Source organism: Wyeomyia smithii, chromosome 3 (assembly GCF_029784165.1).
Source record: "Wyeomyia smithii strain HCP4-BCI-WySm-NY-G18 chromosome 3, ASM2978416v1, whole genome shotgun sequence".
NCBI lineage: Eukaryota > Metazoa > Arthropoda > Insecta > Diptera > Culicidae > Wyeomyia > Wyeomyia smithii.
Genome location: NC_073696.1, coordinates 240604807 through 240630399, shown reverse-complemented (window position 1 = coordinate 240630399; position 25593 = coordinate 240604807). Strand labels below are relative to the sequence as shown.

The following is a 25593-nucleotide window of genomic DNA, read 5'->3' as shown; positions in this document are numbered from 1 at the left end:
GATAAATCTTGGATCATATCATAAGGTTATCTGATGCAATTAATACGGTTTTTTTGTGGCAAAAAATCATAAGGTGTTCTAATGAATTTAGCTAGTCCAGTTGCTTGAGTGTATGCATGTGGTTCAAACGTTTTGGGAAAGTTTTGTACGCTATTTCAGTTTTTTTACGCGGTTCCATACAAATTTAGAACTATCTCCCACGACAAAAAAACTGACTGTAATTTGCTTTGTTCATTCACTTTCTTCAGTTTTCACTGAGATTCAGTATATCTGACATCACTGTTTATCATGTCATGACAGCTAAAAATTGATTGTTACACCCTGTTCAGTGATACCGAATGTGCAGATTTGTCTGCAAAACGCAGATTTTTGGAGTCCGTGTGCAGATATTTATTGATTTGCAGTTTTTGACGTTGACTAACGTCTATATCGAAGTTAGGCCCCTGAATTTGAAAATCTAGTAATTCAACCAGGGAAAACCAGGGAAAAGTGGTCAGGTTTTGAGCGCTTATTTTGCAGTCATCTATAATTAGGTTTTCGAGGTTTTGGCATCAATCGATCAGAAATTCTTTTACGGTTAAATTTATGTAACAAAAACAAACTATTGTTTGAGATACACTATTGAAAAATTGGTAATCAATATCGATTGTCTAAATCATACCGCGCAGCCAATCACTACCTCTCTTCCCAAGCACAGTCGACACTAACGGATACAATCTATCTGACTTTGTTGTTATTGTTGTTGTCACTTTCTGTTTCCGATGTTTATTTGCGTTCCTTGAATTTTCTGTTTTACAAAATGCTGCTGCTAGCGGAAAAAACCTTGCAAATATGCATCTTTTTTTTTATTCTCGCTTATTTTCCGTCGGTCTAGTTCCGCCACTGTTGTGGCCAATCACCGACGCCCAGGGAGACGACTCCACACCCAGGACCCTAACTCACGACCCGTTTATTAACGGACCGGCGCCAACGGCTTTACTTCCTCATGCGATGGAAGGCGTGATCCCAGAGAATTTTCGCCTCAGAAAATCTCCCGGTGTCGGCTAGGATTTAATCTAGACCAGTTGGGTTGGTTGTGAGTGGATCACGTCACCTCACAACCATCGACACCTATGTCGGCGGTGGGATTCGAACCCAGGCGTCGAGCGTGGTTGGCGGAGACGTTACCAACCACACTAGGCCCCCGCTCGCTATGTGCATCTTTTTGTTGGTGTTAATTTTACGACAGCGGCAAGCGCCCCATCATTTTGATTCCAAAACCGCACCAGTGACATGCGGACGCTAGGTGATAGCAGCTGAAAGGAGGAAAGACAAAAGAGTACCGGTCATCTCGTGCCGGTTTCACCCGTAACGCTGGTGGCTTTTAGTAGTAAATGGCTACTAGAAAACACTTGAATGGCTGGAATTCTGGACGGACTAACCAGAAGACAACAATATAATCGGCAACTGGCACCTTATGGTGCCTCGAAATTTTGGTACAGAAGCGGCTAATTGAATTTTCTGTTTTACCAAATGCTGCTGCTAGCGGAAAAAACCTTGCAAAAATGCATGTTTGTGTTGGTGTTAATATTCAACAGCGGCCGGCGCAGCTTTCAAGATACAATTGTCTCTACCATTTCATCATCTATGTAGCCCCTCCTTCTTTTTAATTATCTGACGAAGCCTTGGTATAAAACGTATCGTTCGAACATTTCACCCCATCAGTTTCATTACTCAACCGTACCGGTTACATACGGACGCTAGGTGTTAGCAGCTAAACGGAGGAAAAACAAAATAGTACCGGTCATCTCGTGCCGGTTTCACCCGTTATGCTGGTGGCTGTTAGTAATAAATGGCTACTGCAAAATACTAAAATGGCTGGAGTTCTGGACGGACTAACCAGTAAACGAGAATAATCGGCAACTGGTACCTTTTGGTGCCTCGAAATTTTGTTACAGAAGCGGCTAATTGAATTTTCTGTTTTACCAAATGCTCCTGCTAGCGGAAAAACCTTGCAAAAATGCATGTTTGTGTTGATGTTAATTTAACGACAGCGCTAGGTGTTAGCAGCTGAAAGGAGGAAAGACAAAATAGTACCGGTCATCTCGTGCCGGTTTCACCCGTCATGCTGGTGGCTGTTAGTAATAAATGGCTACTGCAAAATACTAAAATGGCTGGAATTCTGGACGGACTAACCAGTAAACGAGAATAATCGGCAACTGGTACCTTTTGGTGCCTCGAAATTTTGTTACAGAAGCGGCTAATTGAATTTTCTGTTTTACAAAATGCTGCTACTGGCGGAAAAAAACCTTGCAAAAATGCATGTTTGTGTTGGTGTTAATATTCAACAGCGGCCGGCGCAGCTTTCAAGAAACATTTGTCTCTACCATTTCATCATCTATGTAGCCCCTCCTCCTTTCTAATTATCTGACGAAGCCTTGGTATAAAACGTATCGTTCGAACAATTCACCCCATCAGTTTCATTATCAACCGTACCGGTTACATACGGACGCTAGGTGTTAGCAGCTGGAAGGAGAAAAGACAAAATAGTACCGGTCATCTCGTGCCGGTTTTACCCGTTATGCTGGTGGCTGTTAGTAATAAATGGCTACTGCAAAATACTTAAATGGCTGGAATTCTGGACGGACTAACCAGTAAACGAGAATAATCGGCAACTGGTACCTTTTGGTGCCTCGAAGTTTTGTAAAAGAAGCGTTGCAATTCCCTCTACTATTTGTTTCAATGGAATATAAGAATACGGTAGTCAACGTCAAGCGGTCGTGTCTTGAATACCACCCTCCTACTATTCCACGTTTCTGCAGATTTTTGTCAGAATCTCCTTATACTTGCGCAGATTTTCACGGATAGATTTTTTTTAGATTTCGAGCACATTTTCCCGGTTTTCCGAGCAGTTGCAGACATTTTTCAAAAACATCTGGCATCTCTGACCCTGTTACACCATCATCATCATCAATGATCAAAACAGACCGCCTACAATTTATCGACAGCAAAAGCTGCGAAGAAAACCTCGGCAGATTCCTAAATAATTCCGATAGTTCATTATAGCTTCAGTGCCACCAATCCGTGCCAATTAATACCTCTGCAGTGTCCTTATCTTATTAGTGAAATGAAAATATATTTATAATCCCGAATGAATTCCTCGTACCTTCGTAGTTGATAGCCATGAGAAAGTTTCATCGAATTTTGGCCTTCCTGGTGGCCTTGTTCATACTCTACCTGGTCTATCGATACTCGTTTCAGGTAGATAGTGAAGGCAACTATCTATTTTTGAAACCGCTGGATACCACGGGAAGTGGCTTCCTAACGTTGCTGCAGTCCGAAGATAAACTGGAGGATGCGTCACAAATTGACCAAGAAAAGCAGCGGGCGGATCCACATAGATTAGTCAATATGACAGATTTTCGGTTTCTAATCAGCAACGATATTTGCAAGGAGAACGGAAGCTTTTCGGAACTTCTGGGTGAGTAATGGTGTCAGTTGATTCTTATAACTAGATACTAATATTTTTTTGCAGGTGTAATTCTCGTCACCTCGTACGTCGGTCACGATGCACTACGGGCGGCTCACCGTCAGGCAATTTCCCAGCAAAAACTAATATCGATGGGTTTATTACGCATTTTCTCACTAGGAAGTGTACCTCCAACGGAAAAATTTATTCATCAGAAAGCACTCCAACACGAACAGCGGCTGTTTGGTGATATTATTCAAGGTAACTTTATGGAAGCGTATCGAAACCTGACGTTTAAGCACATTATGAGCCTCAAATGGGCAACCGAACATTGTGCGAGGGCGAAATTTTTGATAAAAATGGATGATGACATTGTGTTTGATCCATTCTACATTCAGAATCATCTTTCTGACTTGGGTCAGCAAAATCCAAAGCATCTGCTGTCCGGTTTTATGTTCACAAACAAAAAAGTGATTCGACTAACAGCTAACAAATGGTTTGTATCTAGAGCGGAGTTTCCGCGCGACGTCTATCCTCCGTATCTGTCCGGGTGGTTGTATATCACCAATCAGTGGACCGCTCGCAGGCTCGTACTACAATCCGAGTCAGTGCCATTTTTTTGGATCGATGACACCTACGTTACCGGAATACTACCCGAACGAGCCCGGATAACACTTACGAACCTAAACAAGTGGTTCAGTGCGAACTCGGAATTCATCGATTGCTGCATTCGCGACATGAAACGGTACTCGTTTCAGTGTGACTACTACGTTGGACCGAACGGAGGAAACCCCAATCTGATCATGGAATTCGTACAGGAACTGGAACGATGCTATGACAACGCCTGCTATCAGCGCCCCAGTGGTAAACCGCTAACGAAAACGTGCGTAGCCGAGTACAAGAACATCCTACAGCGGCATGGAACGGCTCAGGTGAGTGCGATGCGGCTGCGCTAAGTCCGCCGCTGAAGTGGCCCGGCCTAGTAATAAGTGTAATACGAATTTATTGAACCTCCCTGAATACCGTCCATTACCAATTATGTAGAAAAAGTTTTTAGTGCAAAATGTAGTGGCATGCTGGTGCCATATTTTAAACATCACAACTTGAGTGTGTTTTCACCAATTAAGACAAATATCATTTGTTTAGAAGCGAATGTATTTAAGTTTGGAACTGTGAAAGCTAGTTCGGCATTTTTCATCAATAAGAAATATTTGGCTCATATTTTACTGTCAGTACTTCGACAGAGAAAAAATACCCTTCTGAACCCTTAAACAAATATAAGGACCTAAACGTATAAAAAAGGATAAGCGTTCACTTTCCGTGTATATCTATACTTAATCTACTACGAAGGTAAAAAAACGAAATGAAAATATATCCTGCTCATACACGCTCTATTATAGGTTTTAAAATATTTCATGAAATATATAGGTAGATGAGTTATGATGTCCCGGTAGTTTGAGAAAGTCAGTGAATGGAAATTGTTTTTGAAGGTAGCACTGCCAGTCGCATGTATCGAATAATCATCTGGACGATCAAATTTGCATTTTTTATCATTCATTTCAATTCTCAGTTCATTTTGGAAAAAGAAAAAAACATTACAAAAATATTAAAATAAATAAATATTTAAAAAAATGGGTCCCATCGATAATTTTAAACATTACCACCAAGCACTTATGAGCATACAGCCACTATTTTAAGACCGGAGAGCTCTCCTGACCGTAATTAGAGCACTGTAACCACTATCTGAGTCCGCAGAAATCTGAAATTTGGTGCGGTGAAACTTTCGCCGCTGTTGTCAGATCTATTCTTTTTTCTCCGCTGATCGCTCTTTTTATATGAAAATTTTAACTCGTTTCTCGTAATCGAAATTTGATTCCACTGTCAGAAAGTCAAATGTTATTATATGCATGACATGAAATGAGATTGTTCAACAGATATTGAACAGAATTAAAAAAAAAAAACATTCCACAATTTTACTAACATTTGACATTGGAAGCTGGGACTGGAATCATTCGTACCTAAGTGTATTGAATCATAGGAACTGTTGTCATTGATAACTAATAACCAGAATATTTTTGAGAAAAAATCTCAGTACTTACAATAAGAACAAAATTTTAAAGGAATATATAAGAAAAAAAAATCAAAGGAAAACTCACAACTACATAATAACAAGACAATTGTGCCAACATTTAATGGTTTCCAAACCCATAATTCTGATACACCGCCTCATGAAGTCAATTTAAGGGAGTCATATAACTATCAAAAGCAGATAGTTCGGACAGTTAGGATTTGCCATTAGGTTTTGAGTTTAGTGACCAAACAAGTATTACACAAATCTGTGATAATCCATATAGTTTGCGTGTAATTCCAACAGGCAAGCATAAACCAGTAGATTCACATTGGTAACTATTTGAAAAATTCTCAATTCATACTAGGATATTAAGTTAAAACTATTTTTTTTAGATTAGAATAAAGATTCACCTTTTTAACTGTCAAACTTTGTCTTTGGATTGCTCAGTCCGTCTCATCGAGGAGCAGTTGCTTGTACGGAATGTGTTTTTCTTTGATTATAGTAAATTGATCGATAACTGCCCCCTCCTTGTCCACTGAGATTTGCTCAAAGTAAAGATGCGTTCGATTGTATGCCTTCATTCGGGTGTAACCGTAGTCGCGACTGTGGATGGCACTCCATTCGGGAATCTTACGGATAAACGGTTCACGACCTTCCTTACAGCCGGCCGATCCCGTCACAAGGTGAACCGGAGCTCGTGGATTACGGTATGGCTCTTCGTGGGAACCGTTATATACCTAAAATAAGAAAAATATTCCTCAGCAAAAGAGTAATACGAACTAATAGAATTGCTGCTGTATGCCGCGATGAGAACGATAAAGCAAATTGTTTAAACTGCACCAACAGTGCAAACGCAACCAAGTAAGAAGGAACGCTGCCCTACCTTGTAGTCGTAGATGGGCCATAATCGCTCGTACGAGTGCTCATGCGCCCAAATCTCCACGTCCACACCGTACTCGTAGAACAGATCCTCTAGGCCAAACCAGTGCGAGAAGGGAAGTCCCACGCGCACTAGCGTTTCACTGTGGGTACAATCGTTATCGTTATCATTGCTGCAGTACATCGGCCGGTGACCGTAGGTCACTATCCAAGGACGTTGGGCGCGATTCTCTGGTCGGTTGGCTTTCTCTAGGTCGCGTCGGAGCCACTCATACTGGTTGACTAGTGTTTTCAAACCATAGTTCATGAAATAATACACCTCCGTGCTAAAGCCGATGAAATGCACGGGACCGAGATCGAAGCTGTACATCAAACTTTCGGTTCCACCTGGCATACTAAAGCGTGCGCGATAATTAGAGAAATTACTGCAAATAAGTAATTAAGTGAATAATAAAAATCCGGATAATTTGCGTGACTCTGAGAACGTACTATTTCTCCTCGTGATTACCAGCGCACACCATGTACGGCGTGTACGCTGCAATCGACTGGATTTGATTCATAAATTGATCACCGACAAGAGCGTTTTCCGAGTTCATGTCATATGCGAAGTCTCCCACATGCAGAATCGCATCGTACATGTGCCGCTGGGTGTCTTCCTGCAGCCGAGCCATCGACTGCGCATTCTCGTTTCCCATATCGCCGAATATGGCCAACGATGGAGACCAATCCGAGCCCTGCGGAACTGTGTGGAAATAAAACTCGGCAGACCAACCCATCCTGCTACCACAGTGATACTCGTATCGGGACGAGGGTTGCAAATCCTTCAGTACCACACGGTGTATGTACTGGGTATGCCGCTGAGCACCACCGTCGACAAATTTTTGTTCCGTTCCGGTTGTACTGAGTGGAAAAGTTCAATCAAATATAAGATATGCAGTTTTTTTTTCTAAATATTCTACCTCAATATCAAACCACCGATTCCATACTCCACAATTGACTCATTGGTCGCCGTCATAGTACTCCAAGTGACCACAATTTCGTTGGTCGATTCACCGAAGGCTAGATGAACCTGTTCCGGTTGGTAGTAGAATACCTGGCCATTCGATGACTGGATAAAAAGTAGCAAACACAGTATCAGCAGCGAGGAGCACGTCGCTCCTCGAATTGTGCTTCCAGATCTCATTTTCATCCAGAGAACTTCTGAAATGCAGTTTTAAACAAAGTGCGTAATATCGCTGGCCTCAAAAGGAAAGTTCTTTGTGACGTAGGGTAATTGTTTATTTTTTCCTCAATGACTGTTGATAAAAGCTGCCATCGTTCGCCGTCGCTGGTCGATTATGTGAGATTACTGATAGGAGCGAAAGTGTGTTGGATTTGTTGAGGTTGATTGTCGTGACCAGGGTTGCCAAACTGATTTCTCACATAATCTGGCAAAATGCGAATATGAAACTCTGGGTTGTGTTTCAAATTTTATCCATTTACAGTCCTAAGTTTAGTTCAAAAAGTGGTGTGAAAATCAAATTCAAATAAGACTGAACATAAATATCTGAAATAAAACCATCTCTAGCCACTACCGCCAAATCGTAGTTTCTCTCAACTGCCAAACCCATAACCTGTCGTATGAAAACATGCCTTTACTATTTTAGTGAGATCCAAACGTTAGTATAGCTTTATTGTTAGAAAAACTATAGGCGAAACAGGACATTTGTTAATAATGTTAGTAAATGTTTGAAAACCACCAAAATCAAACCGACTATGATGAAAACACTAATAACAAAGGCGGGAATACTTAACAGGAATTTTTGCTCTGCCAATCGGCCAGCACACCAAGAATACTTTTGTTTTCTGCGTTCTCACGCTCGAGTTGCTTCACATACTCCTCAAGCTGAGCACATTTTTGGGCAAACGTTTCCCAGTGACGAATGCGAACCAGAACTTTTAGGGAATCATCGTCCCCGATAGTCGGATCGAGCTCGCCGAGCTCAACACTGGCGCCCTCTGCAAACTGCAAGCGTTGCGGTTGCTTGGTATTTAGTGCTACCCAGTATTCTCCGGGAAATCCTTTCATCAAACGTAGATAGCAGATCGATTTTTCATTTACCGACTCAAGTCGTAGCATCCATTGGAAGCTGTGACAATTTTGCTGTGATTCATAAAACTTATGTTCAGAAATAACTTCATTAAATTGTTTCATATGAAACAATAGCTCCGTTGGTTCGGGGGCAACATCACTGTGAATATAAATATTTGAATAAGAATGCTTTGCAACAGTGTGGTTTTAATTACTTTTTGTATGATGGCTCGACTATGTTTCTATTGGGATCCTGTTCCAAACGCTTCGAATCGACTGTCTTTTTGGCTTCCATCAACTGATGTAAAACATTTGCACTGAAAATTGAAAGGAACGAACAAGTTGATGAATAAGGACCAAACTGCAGATACTTACTTATTTTCCGCCTTCAAGAGAATAGACCACTGGTTGCATAAATCCGCAGTTTTCTCTATATTGTCCTGCAACGAATCCTTTGCCGTTTTCTGGATTTTGAGCTGCTGTTCAAAATGTTGCACACCAGCATTTGTCATTTGTTCGAGTTTATCTTGCATCAGTTTGAGCTCGTCGGTCAGTAAAGTCTCGTAGTTTTCAATTTTTTTCAATAAAAACTGTTTTGAAGCATTGCATTCTTCCAGCCATAGTAAATCGCTTTTCAGTTGCCCCTGATACTGATTGCAAGCTTCGTCTGCAAATGAAAAAATATACATGCTAGTAAAATAGGGTTCATCAAGAGATTAACACTTACCGACTGGGACCGTTTGCTCCTTGTGTTCAAGATGCGGTTCCATATTCCAACAGTTCGTGCAAATCGACTCTTCGCAGATTATGCAAAATAGAGAGAGTTCACGTGTCTTGTGTTTTTTGCAACGGTTTCGCTCATCCAAAATGTGAAACTTTTCAAACATTATCTGCATATCCTCAATCGAGCGTCCTTTTACCAGGCTAGATTCGTCAATGTGGATTCGGCAGCATGGACAACTTTTATCTTTTTCAAACCATGTAAAGATACATGTTCGGCAGAACATTTTTGAACAATGTGGACACAGTTGAGCATCTTTCAAGTTTCTCTGACATATGCAGCATTCAAAGAAACTCATTACTTCTAATTCTTCTAGCCTGTTTTCCATGTTTTATTTAACGTTATGGCGTTAAATTGTTATATCGCTTTTATACTATTTTGAATGCAGAAAAAAGTTTAGTATTTTCGGCGTTTCTATCTTTGAAAAAAAAAAATTGGCCGCATGTAACGTGAATTTTCCGTTGCTGTAACAAAAACGAAAGGTGTCAGAGATGCCAGATGTTTTTGGAAAATGTCTGCAACTGCTCGAAAACCAGGGGGCTCTTGTGGCTGTCAAACTCCATACATTTTTCCATCTACCACTCATTGATTCTGGTACCAGCGTTTCTGGTACCCACTTTTTGGTTGGTTTGCCCTAAACAAGTGAAATAGAGTAAACGTCCCATTTTGTCGGTAGACTTATCCTCGTGTAAATGTCGTTTTGGGTGGAATAAATAAGAGCTCAACATTTGTTTACAGTACAATGTGCACTTTCAATGAATAAGATAAGTTTTGTAAGCATTTGAAATGAAATATTGACGCCGTGATGAATTTATGATTTGTAGGCAAAATGTTGACATTTATAGGCCCCTGGGTACACGTTGCCAAATAGTAATCCGTAGCTCGTCCTGTCCAACTGCTCGACAAATAATGAACAAAATGAATTTTCTTTTTCTCGGCTTTATCGAGCCCCAAAGAGAATCCGATAAGGAACTGTCAAAAAGTTATTCACAAAATCAATGCAGCATTTTTCGAGTAGGAACGAGACAAATGCAGGGCTGCGCAGGTACACTGTCGTCAAAAACAACTCAAACAGTGATTTTATTCAGAGTATGGTACCATTCGAGTAGTTCATTTTGTACTAACTTTTTTGGAAGATTTCTTCCTGAGTGTTACGTATGTCTTATATATGTGGTGGTACCGCAATGTCAGTGTTACCTCGATATCAGTGGTACCGCCATAAAATTTGGTAACGCGACTGTTATATCGGATTTGACGTTTATAGCCAAGAGGATGGCAGCCCTATCTAAACTCTACACGCTTGACAGTAGGCAACATATCGGAGTTTTATTTAAAAATAAAGCCCCGAGGCAGGCGCCTAGCAAAAGTCTCATATACTTTATACTTTTGTCGGAAAGACTCTTCACTCATTTAACATATAGCGAATTTCTTTATTCCACTGTGTGCGAGCAACTGCCGAGGAATAATAAAACGTCATCGCCATTTAAGATGGTTGAAGTTGACAAATTTTACAGTGCGCTTCGGGCAGCACGGCAGGTCAAAACTGGGTCAAAATCGAGCGAATAAAGAAGGGTTTTGACTAGTGATGGGAAATATCGCCCAAAACGGACATCGATAACAATCGATAATTCCGGGGCTTCTATCGATATTATCGATAAGTATCGATAATTTGACAGCTAACGTTTGCGGTAAAAAAAAAGTTTTCAGATGGTGATGAAAAAAAAACTATGACAGATAGTTGAGTTGGATAAATTTCCCATGGAAGGTTACCATGTTAGCTTCCTCACAAAAAAATATTACGTCCTTGCGTGCAGTCTTCCGGCAGTTAACCGGAACATTCGCCATGGCGGACGAAAACATGCGTGTAGCCATGTTTTTAAGCTCTTTCTTCGTTTTTTTTATTAATTCCTCCTCCGTTTTCGCGACAAAATTCTTGGAATAGATCTTGCGCTTCAAGTTCGCCCAGAAATTCTCGATGGGAAGCAGGTGGGGGACAATGGGCAGATTCGCCGACCTCGGTACCACATCCTCCAACGATCACTTCGAGTAGTTGATCGACGTCAAATCTGGCCAGGACACCGTATCTTCGCGCTTATGGTATTTCTTGATGAACGACGCAACTTCTGTCAGGCACTTCGTACTATAAATTTCCCCGTTCACGGCCAGCCCGGAGCGAAAGAAGAGCAACTTTGACATCCCTTTCTCGCTGATTGTCAGCCACAACCGCACCTTCTTGGGGAACTTGGTCTGTGAAATGAACTTTACCTCGGTGCTCACTTCCTTCGTGGGGGAGGTAAAATACGAAGAGCCCTGCTAGTCGTTGCCATCCAGGGTGAGATAGGTCTAGTCGTCCAATACCACTGCCGCGTCGCGATTCGTCGGGAAAATCGACTTGACCATCTTATTCAACCACTGTCGCGATTCGTCGGGAAAATCGACTTGACCATCTTATTCAACCGCTGTCGCTGCGTCATTGCCTAGCTCCGAGACCAGTGGACGGGACTGCCGCTTCCTGCAGGTATGTCCATGTTCTCCAGATGCTTTTTCACTGTTTTAGAGCATGCACCAACCTCTCGGCCAAGTGCACGCTGCGATTTAGCCACTTTTCCCTCGGTCTTCCTCTTCAGCATCCTTTGAAGCTTCTTGTCGCTCAGGGTCGTTGGCCGTCCGGAACCGGGCTTTCTTTCGATGCTCTGATCGTTGTCCAATAGTGTCAAGATGTTGTAGATGCCAGAACCGGCATACCCGGCGTCCACAAAGTGCCGCACGATGTCCGTTTTTGACGCGGCGGGGTACCATTCTATGAACGCGCACACTTCTGACGGAGTAGCTTCACTTTTTTCGCCATCACAGTTAGAATTTGACTGATAGAGCTGTCAAATTTTTTTCGCTAACTCATGGGTTACTATGATTGATGATGCATGAGTAGTTTCGTCAGTGCCATTAAAGGTAAACCCATGAAAAATTGGCAATTTTTTGCCTATTTTCTTACCGCAAACGTTATTCGACAAATGCAATTTTGCTATATAAATTTGTTAAAAACAGAAACAGTGAGGGCCCAAACAGAATGGATACGTTTGCGTTGCGTTGACGTCAATGTGACAGTGAATGTATGAGCTAAATGTCAAATTGCCGCAAACGCATCCGCAACGTATCCATTATGTTAAGGTATTGAATGACAAATCTTACGATACTACAAATGAAAATTCAAACAACCGGACGAGTTAAACAGTTTGTTTTGGAAAGTCTTCGGGTTTTACGCCGGGAGTGCTTTCTACGGAGTAGTTTCAAGCCGAAGTTCACTTTGAAGGTTGTATAATAAGGGAACTAATTGAAGCAGGCAAAATTCTGTCAATTTTTAGACGTCCAAAACTTCACGAAAAAGGAATCAATTCTGACAAAACAGGTTTCATTTTACTGGAAAACTGCCCTAGTTTCCCAGTATTACTAGAGAACTGGACGTGACCAAGGGTCACTGGAAATGTTTCGGATTTCCGGAGTGTGTGCCAAAGTGTACATTTTTGCAACGCGTAGAACTTTTTCTGACATTCTGTTTCACTTAGGTTTATATGTTGTCAATAAATCAGAATTTATTTCGGGTTCATTGGTAGCCAAAGATTAAAAATTCGCCAAGGAATCATTGAGGTATGAATTTATAAAGTATGGGTGTTGATTTTGGCGGTTTTTCCCCTGTTGGGTACTAGTTTTCTTTGAGCTTGCAGCACTCTAGCAGAATTCAATCGAACATTGTGGGTGTGTAGGTCTTATTAAACCAAGCAACTTTGCGAATTTGCGTTTGAAAATTTATCTGGATTAACATTTAAAAAGGTCAGATTATTTTCACGCGGATTTTCTCTGAAAGGTTATTTATGCAGATTTTCAAATTAATGTGGTTTTTTACGCGAATTTTTGAATTAAAGCGGCTTATCAAGAATAACATGGTTTTTTCACGAGGCATGTATCCCCCGCGTAAGAAAACCTAACTGTATTTGAACCTTTTTCTTATGAATCAATATATCTTAGTAAAAATTATCTGAACTTTCCTTAAAATATATAAAAAAATGAGTTAAAGATCCTTTCTCTGAAAAAAATATTATTTTAAAAACAAAAAATGATTTTAGAAAATATCGGTGATCTCAGATTTTTTTAAATGAAGTATTTTAGATAGCCAATTTAGTTGCCTAAAACGTTCTATGCGTTGCAAAAATGTACACTTTGACACACACTCTTGAAATCCGAAACACTTTCGGTGTAGGTTGGTCACACCAAGTTCCCAAGTAATACTAATATAATACTGTTTTCCAGTGAAATGAAATCGGTTATCAAAATTGATTCATTTTTCGTAAAGTTCTGGCCATTTAAACTTAGAGAGAATTTTATTTATCCCAATTATTTTGTCTATCCCATGTATAAATCAAGATACTTTTTTGGCGCAACAATTTCGTTGATTTGGATTTTTAGTGGAACTAAAAATTGTTTGTTGGGTAACAGATACTTTAAACTTAAACAATTCCAAGTTAAACTAAACAATTACCAGAGAATTGCCAATAGACTGCCGCTATGCATGTCCATCATATTATAAGAGTTGACAAGCCAAAGAAAATGCATTTTATTACAATTTCGTATCATTGCTTTTTATGAGATGGTGCAAAAAGTTTGGATATTTTTTTTAAAGTTCTCCAGTACTGAGTTGTCGAATTCACCTGTTCTTAGGAAACTAAAAACTATAAATACCTTTTTAGTCACCATTATTTCTCAGAAACTCAGTGACACCCGGGGCGAACCTTTACACCACCCCCCATAAATGCTAAATCTTGTCGAATAGCAGCACCCAACAAATACCTAGCGGCAAAAGCAACTCCTGGGGTAGGGTAGGTTCTTTTGGGTCTCCTCCAGTAACCAGCCGCACTGACTTGTGCTCACCCTTATAATATCGATAATTATCGTTAACGTCAAAAAATTAACGATAATATCGATGACCAGCATTTATCGATATTATCGATAAGTATCGATAAGTTTCCCATCACTAGTTTTGACAGCAGTTAGTGCGCTTCCAGGTCAAAACGAGGTGAGCTGGTGGAATAAAGAAATTCGCTAATAGAAAGAGCATGTTGCCATTCCCCTGTTTATATTTAGCATGGCCCTGTGAAAAAAGGTCGTAGACAGAGATAAGATTATTTAGTCCCTAGATAAGTAATGTTGCTGGCGTCGCTGGATTTTTACAGGTTATGTATAGAGTTGATCTGCTTGGGAACGTAACGTCAAACGTCGTTACACTGAACGGAATCGTCGAGTCCTTGTTAGAGAATTTATAATTCAGAAGTATCAAACGGGTGAAATTAAAAAAGTCATATGAAATACTCGATGCACTAATAGTTCACGTTAAATGATGTGATTCGCTATGCACACTTGTAAAAATATATCATCAATGGAAAATTTTGCATTTATATTTTCAGTGATAGTTGTCGATAATATACAACATGAACTCAAGTGCATATGTGAAAGAAAATCATCCATGTCAGCCCCATCAACCCATTCCCGGCATTACAACTTAACAATTAAACTTGATATTTTGAACGATTAAACTATTAAATACGGTTTGAGAACAGATCAATCTACAATACGCAACTCAGCTTGTGTTAATTGTACGCGTAGTTGCTGAGTAATAAGAGTTTCTAGGTCATTTTTCAAGGTAAAATCTGATTACTCTCCGCCGGGAATGGGTTAACGAAATCATATACAAACATGAACTGTTTTACGTTTCAGTTTCACACCGTTTCACTTTTGATGTGCTCATCCATAATCTTTCCCATAGTTAAATACAATCATTTTGCCTGTTTAGTGTTGCCCTAATTGGTTTGAATTGCGCAAGCAAAGGGTGATAATCAGTTCTAAAATGATATACAATCGTTAAAAGCTAAAGTCAAGCAATGATAACACATTTATGTGCGAGCAATTTAGTTCAGTGTAGTCTGTTTTTTCTTTTGGCAGTTTTTGCCCATAACAAGGCTCAAAATAGAGGTAGGTCAACTAGATCATTATTCTCAAACAGTTTTCAAGTCGAATCGCGACAAATCGACTCTAGTGCTTGGGATCTTTTGTGCAACCTGATTTGCCTCGAATACAATGGACACACTAGCGACATTACTTATCTATAGGGGCTAAATAATCTTATAGACCATTTTACGAGACGTTTATTAACTCAATTCAGCTAGCTGGCATCTCTATCTTATTTGCTTTGCTCCGTTAGGAGCTAACATCACTGCGGATCCGCAATTTGCGGGCCCCATTGACAGATGCTATGTTATGCGTATGAAAAGTGGCGGTGATATGCTATCTCGTTTACACACACGCTGAGATGTTAGTCCTCGAAACATGGCGGGATGCCAGCTAGCTGACTCAATCCATGAATGAAGTTTTGACAGAAAGCTCGGAACCACTGACATAACGCAGGTAAAAGCAACATCATCATCAGCAGGATCGGTGACACCTGTCAGTTCGTGAAATGGTCTATAGACAGAGTCTGTGTGTATCAATGAGCATAAAAAAGAGGTGAGGAGGAAAGTTACTAACACTAGCACGCCCCCCTTTGCTCACCCCCCTCTGACCAGAGTTGATGCCAAATAGTGACGTAGCTATTTGGGTTCACCGTTGAGTTCGTCTAGTTGTTTACATTTGAAGCACCCACCGCCGACATAGGTGTCGATGGTTGTGAGGTGGCGTGATCCACTCACAACCAACCCAACTGGTCTACACGCTCCCTAAAATGAATTCAAAAATGATTAGAAAACAATTCATTTTCATAAAAAGTGGAACAACACGAAAATTGAGTAACTCTGTTGTTATTCAAAATTGTGTAACGATAGTATGGGCAAATACTGTGTATTTATTATTCAGAATGATGTATACAATTGAACTCATTTTTTGTGTTTAATAAAACTCATTTAGTTCTTAAAAAATATCAGTTTATGTGTACAAAATTATCCATTTATTGAATTTAAAACTACTCAGTTTTGAAATTGAAACCTACACAGATTTAGATTTTGAAACTATCAAATTTTTGAATAGAAAAATATTCATTTTTGAATTTAAAACTAACCATTTTCAGAATTTAAAAGTACTCAGTTTAAGAATTGAAAACCACTCAGTTTGAAATACGATGTTAGCGTAGAGAGGGAGGTTTGTGCCGGTAACAGTCAGAACAAAACAAACAAAATCTGAACGGTGTCTAATTATATTTATTTTTTAAGTATATTTTGCTCTTTTTTTGTGATGCATAATCACTTGATATTTTACTCTCCCACAATTTTCCTGATGACACGAACAACCTGAAAACTTTTGGTTCTTTAGAATGAATAATGAAAAAAGTTTATATGTGTACCTTAAAGCTTTTTAAAATGTCCGTGACCACCTTCCCAGCGATTTTCTCATTTTTTGGAATCACTCAAACAGCCACAAGAATAGATAACACGGCCACAAAGGCTAAATAATGGCGCACAAATGTTGAATCATGGTGCCGCCTTTTCACTCGTGTCAAATAATGGTGTCGTTTTTTCATGCTTGCTACTCAAAATTGAGTTATAGTGGTAAATTCAAAAATGAGTTATTCTAGATTAAGTTAAAATCAGTGTGAAAATTACACAGAATCACCAAATGCGGTATTCATTTTTTGACGTTTCCATGCAACTTATGAAATTGAATTAAAACTAATTCATTCGCTGTGTTACTTTTCACGAGCGTGTAGATTCAATCCTAGCCGACACCGGGAGATTTTCTGAGGCGAAAAATCTCTGGGATCACGCCTTCCATCGCATGAGGAAGTAAAGCCGTTGGCGCCGGTCCGTTAATAAACGGGTCGTGAGTTAGGGTCCTAGGTGTGGAGTCGCCTCCCTGGGCGTCGGTGATTGGCCACAACAGTGGCGGAACTAGACCGACGGAAAATAAGCGAGAATAAAAAAAAATACTAGAAAAATGCTCTCTCCTTTTTACCTGGGAGGGAGAAACGAATACTACACTCAAAACAGAGAACACGCACATGCGTCGTTTTCTGATAGTGTGTAACTATCTTCTTGCTGTAACGCATGCATGACTTAAACGAAGGAATACTGAATGCGCAAATATTACAGACTAATTTTTCGAGTCTGTGTTTCCTTCAATTTGCCATTGTATAAAAGTTTTTTCAAAGTTTCGAGTTTGACCGTGATGAAGTGTGTTCGAAATTGTAACCAAAGCCTTAAATCATGAGAAGCGCAAGTTTGATAATCGAAGTACGCTAGCATGATTATTACCTAAAGCTAATGAAATTTATTATTTTACGTAAAAACAAACCAAAATGTTTTGTAAAACGACAATGAATACAAAAACTGGTTGCGATGAATATATTTTCGAGCAACGCGATACCTTTCAGTTATAACAATACTCATCGCAAAAAAATGCCTATTTTTCCTTGGTTCAAATTGACAGTCAATGACAGCTCGTTTTGGTTCATTTTGACACTCACACAGCTTCGTATCCGTTTCTCCCTCCCAGCATTTAATCTCTCTTCTATTCTCATTGTATGTGTATATAGAGTCGCGCGAAGAGAAAATCTATCGTTTCGGCAACACATTTTTTGTGCCGTTTGTTGCCAAGAACTATACAGTTCTGTTTTTCACCATGCATAAACGAATATCATTTTTTGAAATTCTTCACAAGGTACACAGTTTTGAAAGATTACACCGGTGGTGCTTTGTTGAATTTAACTGAACCAGTGTACAGGTTCAATGTTGGATTAAAATGTGTAGTTAAAACACAGACAAACAGACGTACCACGAGATTTATTTTCGTGGATCAAAATAACGGTCAATTCAAATGAGTCAGTTATGCGTAATATTCCCGCCGCAGCGGTGGTGGCGCTGATGTACCTTTTCCTTTGAACTCAATTGACAGTATTCGTGCACCGTGCACCACAGACAAACACCTGTGGTTAAAACTTCGGAAAACACATATTCTTTATCACGCTTAATTACAACACTTTTCATCCACTCCTAACATTATCACCTTGTTTATTTACATTGCTCGATTGGTACCAAGCCATTGGCATCCCTATACCGAGTAACAGTGAATGACAATGAACTCATGTCCTGGGCTCAAATTATTTTTTGTGCCCGCTGTCAGCAGTAAGATACAGATGTATAAAAAGAGACGGTGATATGCTATCTCGTTTACACATGTGTTGAGATGTTAGCCCTTAAAACATGGTGCGATGCCAAAGGGGTGATTGGTACCCTCGTTTGACACTGATTTGGTTCTTTTGGTTTCATCTTTGCGCGACTCTATAAAAACTATCTCACCGAATCTCTTTAACCTCACTTTTTTGACAGCTAGTGGTAACTTTGTTTACCTTTTGGACTTTGTACTTTTTTCTGATGGAGCAATCGTGTGCATAGTGGAAATCCTGCTCAATTTATAATTGTTCTTAGTGTACTGGCACCTGCCGCACAACATTTAAAGGACATTAAGATCACAATTAAAATGATCTGCTATAGTTGAGAACGAAACTGCATCACCCGAGGCAGAGTGAATAGATAGAGTGACGCAGAGAGAAATTCAGTCAAAACAGCAACACGGTTTTATTATGTATCCACCAAAATATTTTTCTGGCAGCCCCTTTTTGCGCAAGTTTCAGTTGACTTCAACGGTGTGTTGTTATTGTCAGAGTGAATAGATAGTTATTGTATTTAAATTTAAAACAAGTTCGTTTGATAAAGTTTGATAGAGATGGATAAGATGAAGTGCGTTTTGTGTAATAACAAAAAACAAAAAAAAAACAGTAAGGAATGTGAGTTTTTTTCGGTTTCCGAAGAATCCGATTGTGAGGAAACAGTGGATGGATTTTTGTTGTCTCCCAGCAGACTATTTCATTGACGAAAACACCCGACTTTGCAGTGTAAGTAAATTAGAAAATAATTACAAGTGATGAATAAATAGTTTTTTTTTGTCATTCTGAACAGCTTCACTTCAATTACGAGCAAGACCTGTACGTGGCCACAGCCGGCGGGAGGCTAAGAGCTATGCCGGGTGTGCTCCCGGTTTCCAAATTGTGCCGGATTTCAGTGAAACAAACCAGGACGATTGCATGGAAGAGGTTTGTTTTACTTTATGTGTGTTTTGTTTTTTTGACTAAAGTTAATCCTATATTGTAGCCTTCTTGCGACGTTGGAACTGTTGCTGCCGCTGAGACTTCTGCTGTTGCTGGGATTAATAAGCGGGAGCTAATAAGTTTGACAGCCGTTCCATGGCAGTATAGCTTATGTCGTAGTTTCTGGCGTATAAAACATAAAAAATTGAAATTGAGGCCAATAAACTGTTATTTTTTTCGTTCTTTTGTCTAATTGTTACCAGGAAACAATTCAATCAAATAAACAAAATGAAAAAAAATCAATTTTTGAAAAACTTTTTTTAATGATAACAATACTTTTTCCAACAAATCTAGCGAACAGCAATGTTTGTTTACTTTGCTCGTTAGGTACAGCGTTTGACGGTTAGTTTGGTTTTTCTGGTTTCAGACTCTGCGTCACTCTATCTATTCACTCTGACCCGAAGGTAAACAAAGTTACCAGTAGCTGTCAAACTCAGGTGCGTGACGTCACCGTGTGATGGTCTATAGAGATAAGTGACTTTTCACCCACGCACACTAATGAACGTGTAAACTCATGTAAAGTTGCTTTTGTTTCCTCCAAACTGTAAATCATCGCATCTCGTTGCTCCGACTTTTTATCACTTTTTACCATTTTTGGTCGATAATGTTCAGCAGCTTCCCCCGATTCATGATCACGAATTAAACATTCATTCAGAAACGAGTTTAGAGCTTATAATAAGTATTCAACTGAATATTTGTCCAGCTGCCAAAAACATAGCATAGCAAACAAAAAGGCGATTTGTAAATACTTTCCTCAACTAGGTGCACTAATACATTCGTACGTAAAAAGGTCTATTATAAACCACAGACAAACAGACGTACCACTGCATACAAAATTCTAAGAAAATTGTGGTTCCGACTAACTTGTGCGACACGTACTGGACATATTTCGCCAATGTGACAAATGCAGTCATGGGTTTTTAAGCAGTTTTACCTTGCAATAGACTGTTTTCAAACTAATTTCATCTAATTTTTATGGAAGAGTGTTAAACCTACTAGTTGATCTAGTAGGTTTAACACTCTTCCATAAAAATACCCACTGGGACAATAATGTCGAGAAATTTGCCTCCCAATAGATAATTTCTACGCTTATCAGTCCCACCACATGCATTCGATGTTTACCAATACGAAGTTCGTTTTGGGGATACAAGGCTGTTCAATCTTTCACGAAAATGATCACGCTAATCGTGTTGTCTTTATAAGCAGGTGATGATAGTCTAGATGAAAGTTTAGTTAATTGAATAAGTATCTGATGACTTACAATTACAAAGACGAATTGTTTTTTCAGATTGCCCATATTTGAACGTTGTTAGGTTTTCACCATTTTGGCTACACACACAAGACAGTTATTATAACTTTCAATTAGTATGAATCTCATGCGTTTATCTTCTTATGCTCGAAAAGAAAAGGCATTCAGATTAAACACCAGCACACAAGGTTTAGGTATTCCGAACAAATATATGAACGTACCGCATTCAAATAATCAAGCAAACTGATTTTCGGTACCAAATTTCTGATACCCGTAATGTAGCCAAACGTGGTAAGGAGAAGTTTTTATTGCTCTGTAGCACTTCCCAAGTTTTAGATATTGGAATTAGTGGGATCGATTAGAATAGACAAAATCTAGTGGGACAAATATGTATAGAAAATCATCGATGGGACAAACAGATTTGGTATGGTTTTTCAAGACATTCGGAACAAACAATGTTATTTTTGAAAGTTTTTCAAAATTATACATAAAAATAGACTCATTGGTGATAACAAACGAAAATCGACCAAAAGTATCATGAGACAACTATGCGTAGAACGGCAGTATACTTTATGTGTTACCTAGTTCTATTATCGTCAGGTTTGTCCTGCTGATTTTGTTTTGTACAGTTTTTTTTAGGTTTGCGGTGTGGGGGCGAGCGATCGACTTCCGATAGGTTGGGGATTTTTTGGGGCATGGGTCAGGGTGAAATTGATTGATTGATTTCTTTTTGAAGGGACTTTAACCCCAAATGGTCATTCGTCCCTAGTCGGGACGAAATGTTCGAATGGTACCTTTTATATCAAGGTTTCGTCAGTTATTTGAAAAGAGGGAGTTTAGAAGAATAGGAAATGGCAAGGAAAGTAAAAAAAAAACAACAGCAACAACAAATCGTTTACAAAGTCAGATCGGCTGTATCTGTTAGTGTCGGCTGTGCTTGGGAAGAGAGGTACACACCAAAATCTGTATAGAATTTTCAGCAAAACAAAATACTGAAAATAATCAGCGAAAATTTTTTCTGCTGATTATCAGCATTCGAAATACTGTTTACCGAAAATCAGCAAATTGCCACTAATTGCTGATTTTTTTGGCAACTCTATCAGTCAAGCTGTCAGAACTACCGCCATTTTATGATTCGTGCGTGTTATAATCACAAGATTGTAGAATTACAGGAAAAATAAGTGTATGTATCATGGACGCGGAATTCGAAAAAACACTGCATGCGCTCAAAACAAATAACTGTGACATAGAGGAAATGTTTGGTAAGTAAATTTTTCATTTTTTTAGGTATTGGAGAAAATGGCCAACATATTGAAATGTTTCTTCTGCCATCAATTAGTGGATGGGTATGTTGATGGTCTCCGGAGGCATTTAAAAGTTCATACGGATAATTCCGATTTTGATAAAAATAAGGTTCATTTCGCATGCGCTCAACGGGGATGCCGGATGAGCTACTGTAGTTTCGCAGGTTTGAAACAACACTTTTTGACGAAGCATCCACTCGGATTACCAAGCTCAAGTTCACCTGAGCCGCATATTGAAGAATCAGCAATGCTTGGCCTAGAAAATAATCTTGAGCTGGAAATTGACGATCAGAATGATGCAATTACTAAAGAGTCATTGAAAATATTCGCATCATTAGCTGTGTGCAAGCTAAGAGGTGATGTTTCGTTTACTCAAGCTAAGATTTTACGAGTAATTGATTTTTGCGAAAGCATCGTAGATCAAATAAACAAGTTTGTTTCACGCCAAATTGATATATTCCTGGCGAAGTCAGCGTCACACTTTAGTTCTGAACAAATTATTGCATTCAAAAACGAACTTCATATCGACAAGCTTTTTGTGAACGTTGGCAGTTCCAAACGACAAGACCGTTTTTTGAGAGATTTGTTGGGTTCGATGCCAGAACCAAAAACAGTTACTCTCAGTTCTCAAGAAAAGAACAAATTCGTTAATGCCAATGAAAAAATAGCCGAGGTTAGAATACAATATCTTTATATCATTCAAAGAATCACAAATTTTATTCTTTTCATTGCATGCAGGTGAATATAACATTTCAGTATGTATCCATAATTGAATCATTAAAAATGCTTTTACGTGATAAACAAAATCGATTGCGTTGTTGGGATCCAGAGCAGTCAATAACCCTATAAAACCAATCGTATATGTATCATATACTGATGGAGAACATTTTTCGAATAGTTATTATTTCCGCGAAAATCCTGATGCGTTGCGAATTATTCTCTACGAGGACGATGCAGAGCCATGTAATGCTCTTAGTTCTAGAGCTGGGAGCAATAAAATTGCTGCTATGTATTTTAAGGTTCAAAACCTGCCTAAAGAATTCAACTCTAACAAAAAGGCAGTTTTTCCCTTGCTCTATGCAAAAACAAATGACGTTAAACGATATGGCTTTAGTAAAATATTGGCGCCACTCCTTGACGGTTTGAAAAAGTTAGAAAATGGTGTATTGATTTCCTACGGTACTGAAGAATATGTCATTAAAGCAGCGGTAATTGCTTTTGCGGGGGACACTTTAGCTGTACATGACGTGTTTGGAATGCTAGGACCATCTTCAAATTCATTTTGCCGACAATGTACAATAACGCGTAGCCAATTCAAAAATGACCACACTATAAACTATTTTGCTCCAAAAGATAGAGAGTGGTACCAACAAAACTTTGGAAAATTACAGAGAAAAGAGATTACGTCAGCAGTGTGTGGATTGAAGTCGACTGGATGTTTACTTAATACGTTATCTGCTTTCCACATCACGGAAAATTATGCTTTCGATGTGATGCATGATTTGGCTGAAGGAGTAATACCAGTCACCCTTCAATTAGTTTTGGCAAAATATTACCGAGACAAAAACCTCGGATTCACGATACAATATATCAATCAACGTATAAAGACATTTTGCTTTGGGTATCGGAATCGAAAGAACAAGCCATCGGCAAACATAACCACTCAGATGCTTCTCCAACCAGAAACACACAGATTCAGACAGACCGCCACTCAATACTTACTGTTTCTGAGAGCTTTTCCTTTTCTCTTTGGGCATAAAGTACCTCTTGATTGTAATTACATGAATTTGATAAGCACCTTAATCAATATTACCCGCATAGCATTTTCACAAACTATACCGGATTTTCTGTTAGCTGAGCTAGAGATGGATATAAAAAATTTTCATAACTCCTTTTTCAAACTATTCGCACGCCGCCCTAACAAAATACATCACGTGTCACATTATCCCGAGTGCATTAAAAAAATTGGACCACTAGTGCAGTTTGACTGTCGTACTTTCGAAGGAAAGAACAAAAATATAAAGAACCAGATGAACGTGGCATGTAACTACAAAAATGTCTGTTTGAGTTTAGCAAAACGCCAAGTATTTGCACAAGCTGTCGATATAGCAGAAAATCCCTTCAAAGATTATATTAAGTATGATTCTGGGCGGATAAGCTTAGTGGATCACCTAAAGTGTAAGGATCATCTCGACCAGCACAGTTCGAATCAAGTTTTTACTTACAAAGGGTTTACCTTCAATGGAATACACTTTCGCTGCAACTGTATAGTTTCTATTAAAAATGACAGTTCACCATTTCCAACCTTTGGATTAATCCAAGAAATAGTAATAATTACAAATATCCCAATGCTTTTCCTTCAAATCTTAGAGACAGTGGGATTTGATGATATTCTACAGGCTTATGAAGTTCAAGTTTTAAAAGAATTTACATTGATAGATTTAGAATCTGTTCACTCTTACACGACTTTTTCTATTTGGAAGAAGTACAACGATAGTAGACGCTACATTTCGAGATCAATTTTCAACACTGATTTTTGATTAACACTAATAACTGTTGTCCATATTCGTACAGAACGTGAGGGAATATCGGATATTGAGACATTCATGGCACTGGACAATGAAGATTTCTGTCGACTGCAATTGACTACTGGCCAACGTAAAAAAATACAGAAGTGTCAGAAGGAATTCCTCAAAAAATACAATGTAACTTTTGTGACTCCAAACTCTGATGAACAAGCAGAGCAAGATGATGAGCAAATCGAACCAAGCTTTGCGGAATATGACTGCGTGACATATCCGATATCTTTTGAGAAGGTACCTTATTTGTATTTTTCTATCATCAGCTCGATTTGATATTGTTTTTCTTTGTAGGAATTCGACATTGATTTAATTTTCAAACAGTCTGCAGAGGGATTGCGTATAATTGAGTTACTGAAACAAAATGATGCAATAGACAGCAAGCTCATCAAAGCCATCACAACACTACTAAGTAATTACTTAGTCGAGAAATTCGGATAGTAAGTAAAATTGGACACTTTATTACTCTTAAATTTAATTCGCTTCCTGAAGGTAAAATTAAAAAATATCCATTTATGTAGAAACGCCCAAAGGTCCTTTTTTAAAAATTATCAAAGATTCTAATGCAGTAAATCGGTTCAAACATGTACATACACATATGTCTATTTATAAGTCAGTTAACGCTAACCAAATCAACATGAGTGGCTGTACTCTTAGGCAGAAGGAACTATGCCACTAGCACAAAGTACAGTTAGACCACAGGATTTGGCGCTTCGACATTTATGATGAGGACACACGGTATCAGATGTTGAAGAGCCACATTGAAAGCTTTGAAATTTTGAAAAATGCCTTGATGAATATTTTTCACTCAGTTAAAAAAAAAAATAGGTTTAACAACGCGAAAAACAAAGTCCTTGATTATTTCTTCATACGAATAGAACGAGAATCCCTAGTACACCTTTTTTTTCGAATAAATATAAAATAATACTTACAGTGTTCCAGTTTCAACTATTATATTGTATGCGCTGGTAAAACCTGGAGCAATTCATTTGATAAATAACATGAAGTCCGTTAACTGATTATCCATTATT

General features: G+C 38.9%; 3 protein-coding genes across 3 annotated transcripts; 1 reads left to right on the top strand and 2 right to left on the bottom strand.

The window, feature by feature from the left end:
* The first annotated feature begins 2878 nt into the window (after positions 1–2878).
* On the top strand, positions 2879–5945 carry LOC129730869 (beta-1,3-galactosyltransferase 5). The gene is made up of 2 exons (XM_055690457.1): positions 2879–3460; positions 3515–5945. The coding sequence occupies exons 1-2, from the start codon at positions 3163–3165 to the stop codon at positions 4402–4404; spliced, it is 1188 nt and encodes a 395-aa protein (XP_055546432.1). The 5' UTR covers positions 2879–3162; the 3' UTR covers positions 4405–5945.
* LOC129730867 (acid phosphatase type 7) lies at positions 5786–7811 on the bottom strand. Its single transcript, XM_055690455.1, has 4 exons — positions 7358–7811; positions 6888–7298; positions 6403–6823; positions 5786–6256 (listed from the first exon to the last, which is right to left on the bottom strand). Exons 1-4 carry the CDS (start codon positions 7585–7587, stop codon positions 5963–5965), a joined length of 1356 nt encoding a protein of 451 aa, XP_055546430.1. The 5' UTR covers positions 7588–7811; the 3' UTR covers positions 5786–5962.
* A 125-nt stretch (positions 7812–7936) lies between these two features.
* Positions 7937–9709, bottom strand: LOC129730868 (E3 ubiquitin-protein ligase TRIM37-like). Its single transcript, XM_055690456.1, has 4 exons — positions 9197–9709; positions 8845–9136; positions 8685–8786; positions 7937–8629 (listed from the first exon to the last, which is right to left on the bottom strand). Exons 1-4 carry the CDS (start codon positions 9576–9578, stop codon positions 8188–8190), a joined length of 1218 nt encoding a protein of 405 aa, XP_055546431.1. The 5' UTR covers positions 9579–9709; the 3' UTR covers positions 7937–8187.
* Positions 9710–25593: the final 15884 nt, after the last annotated feature.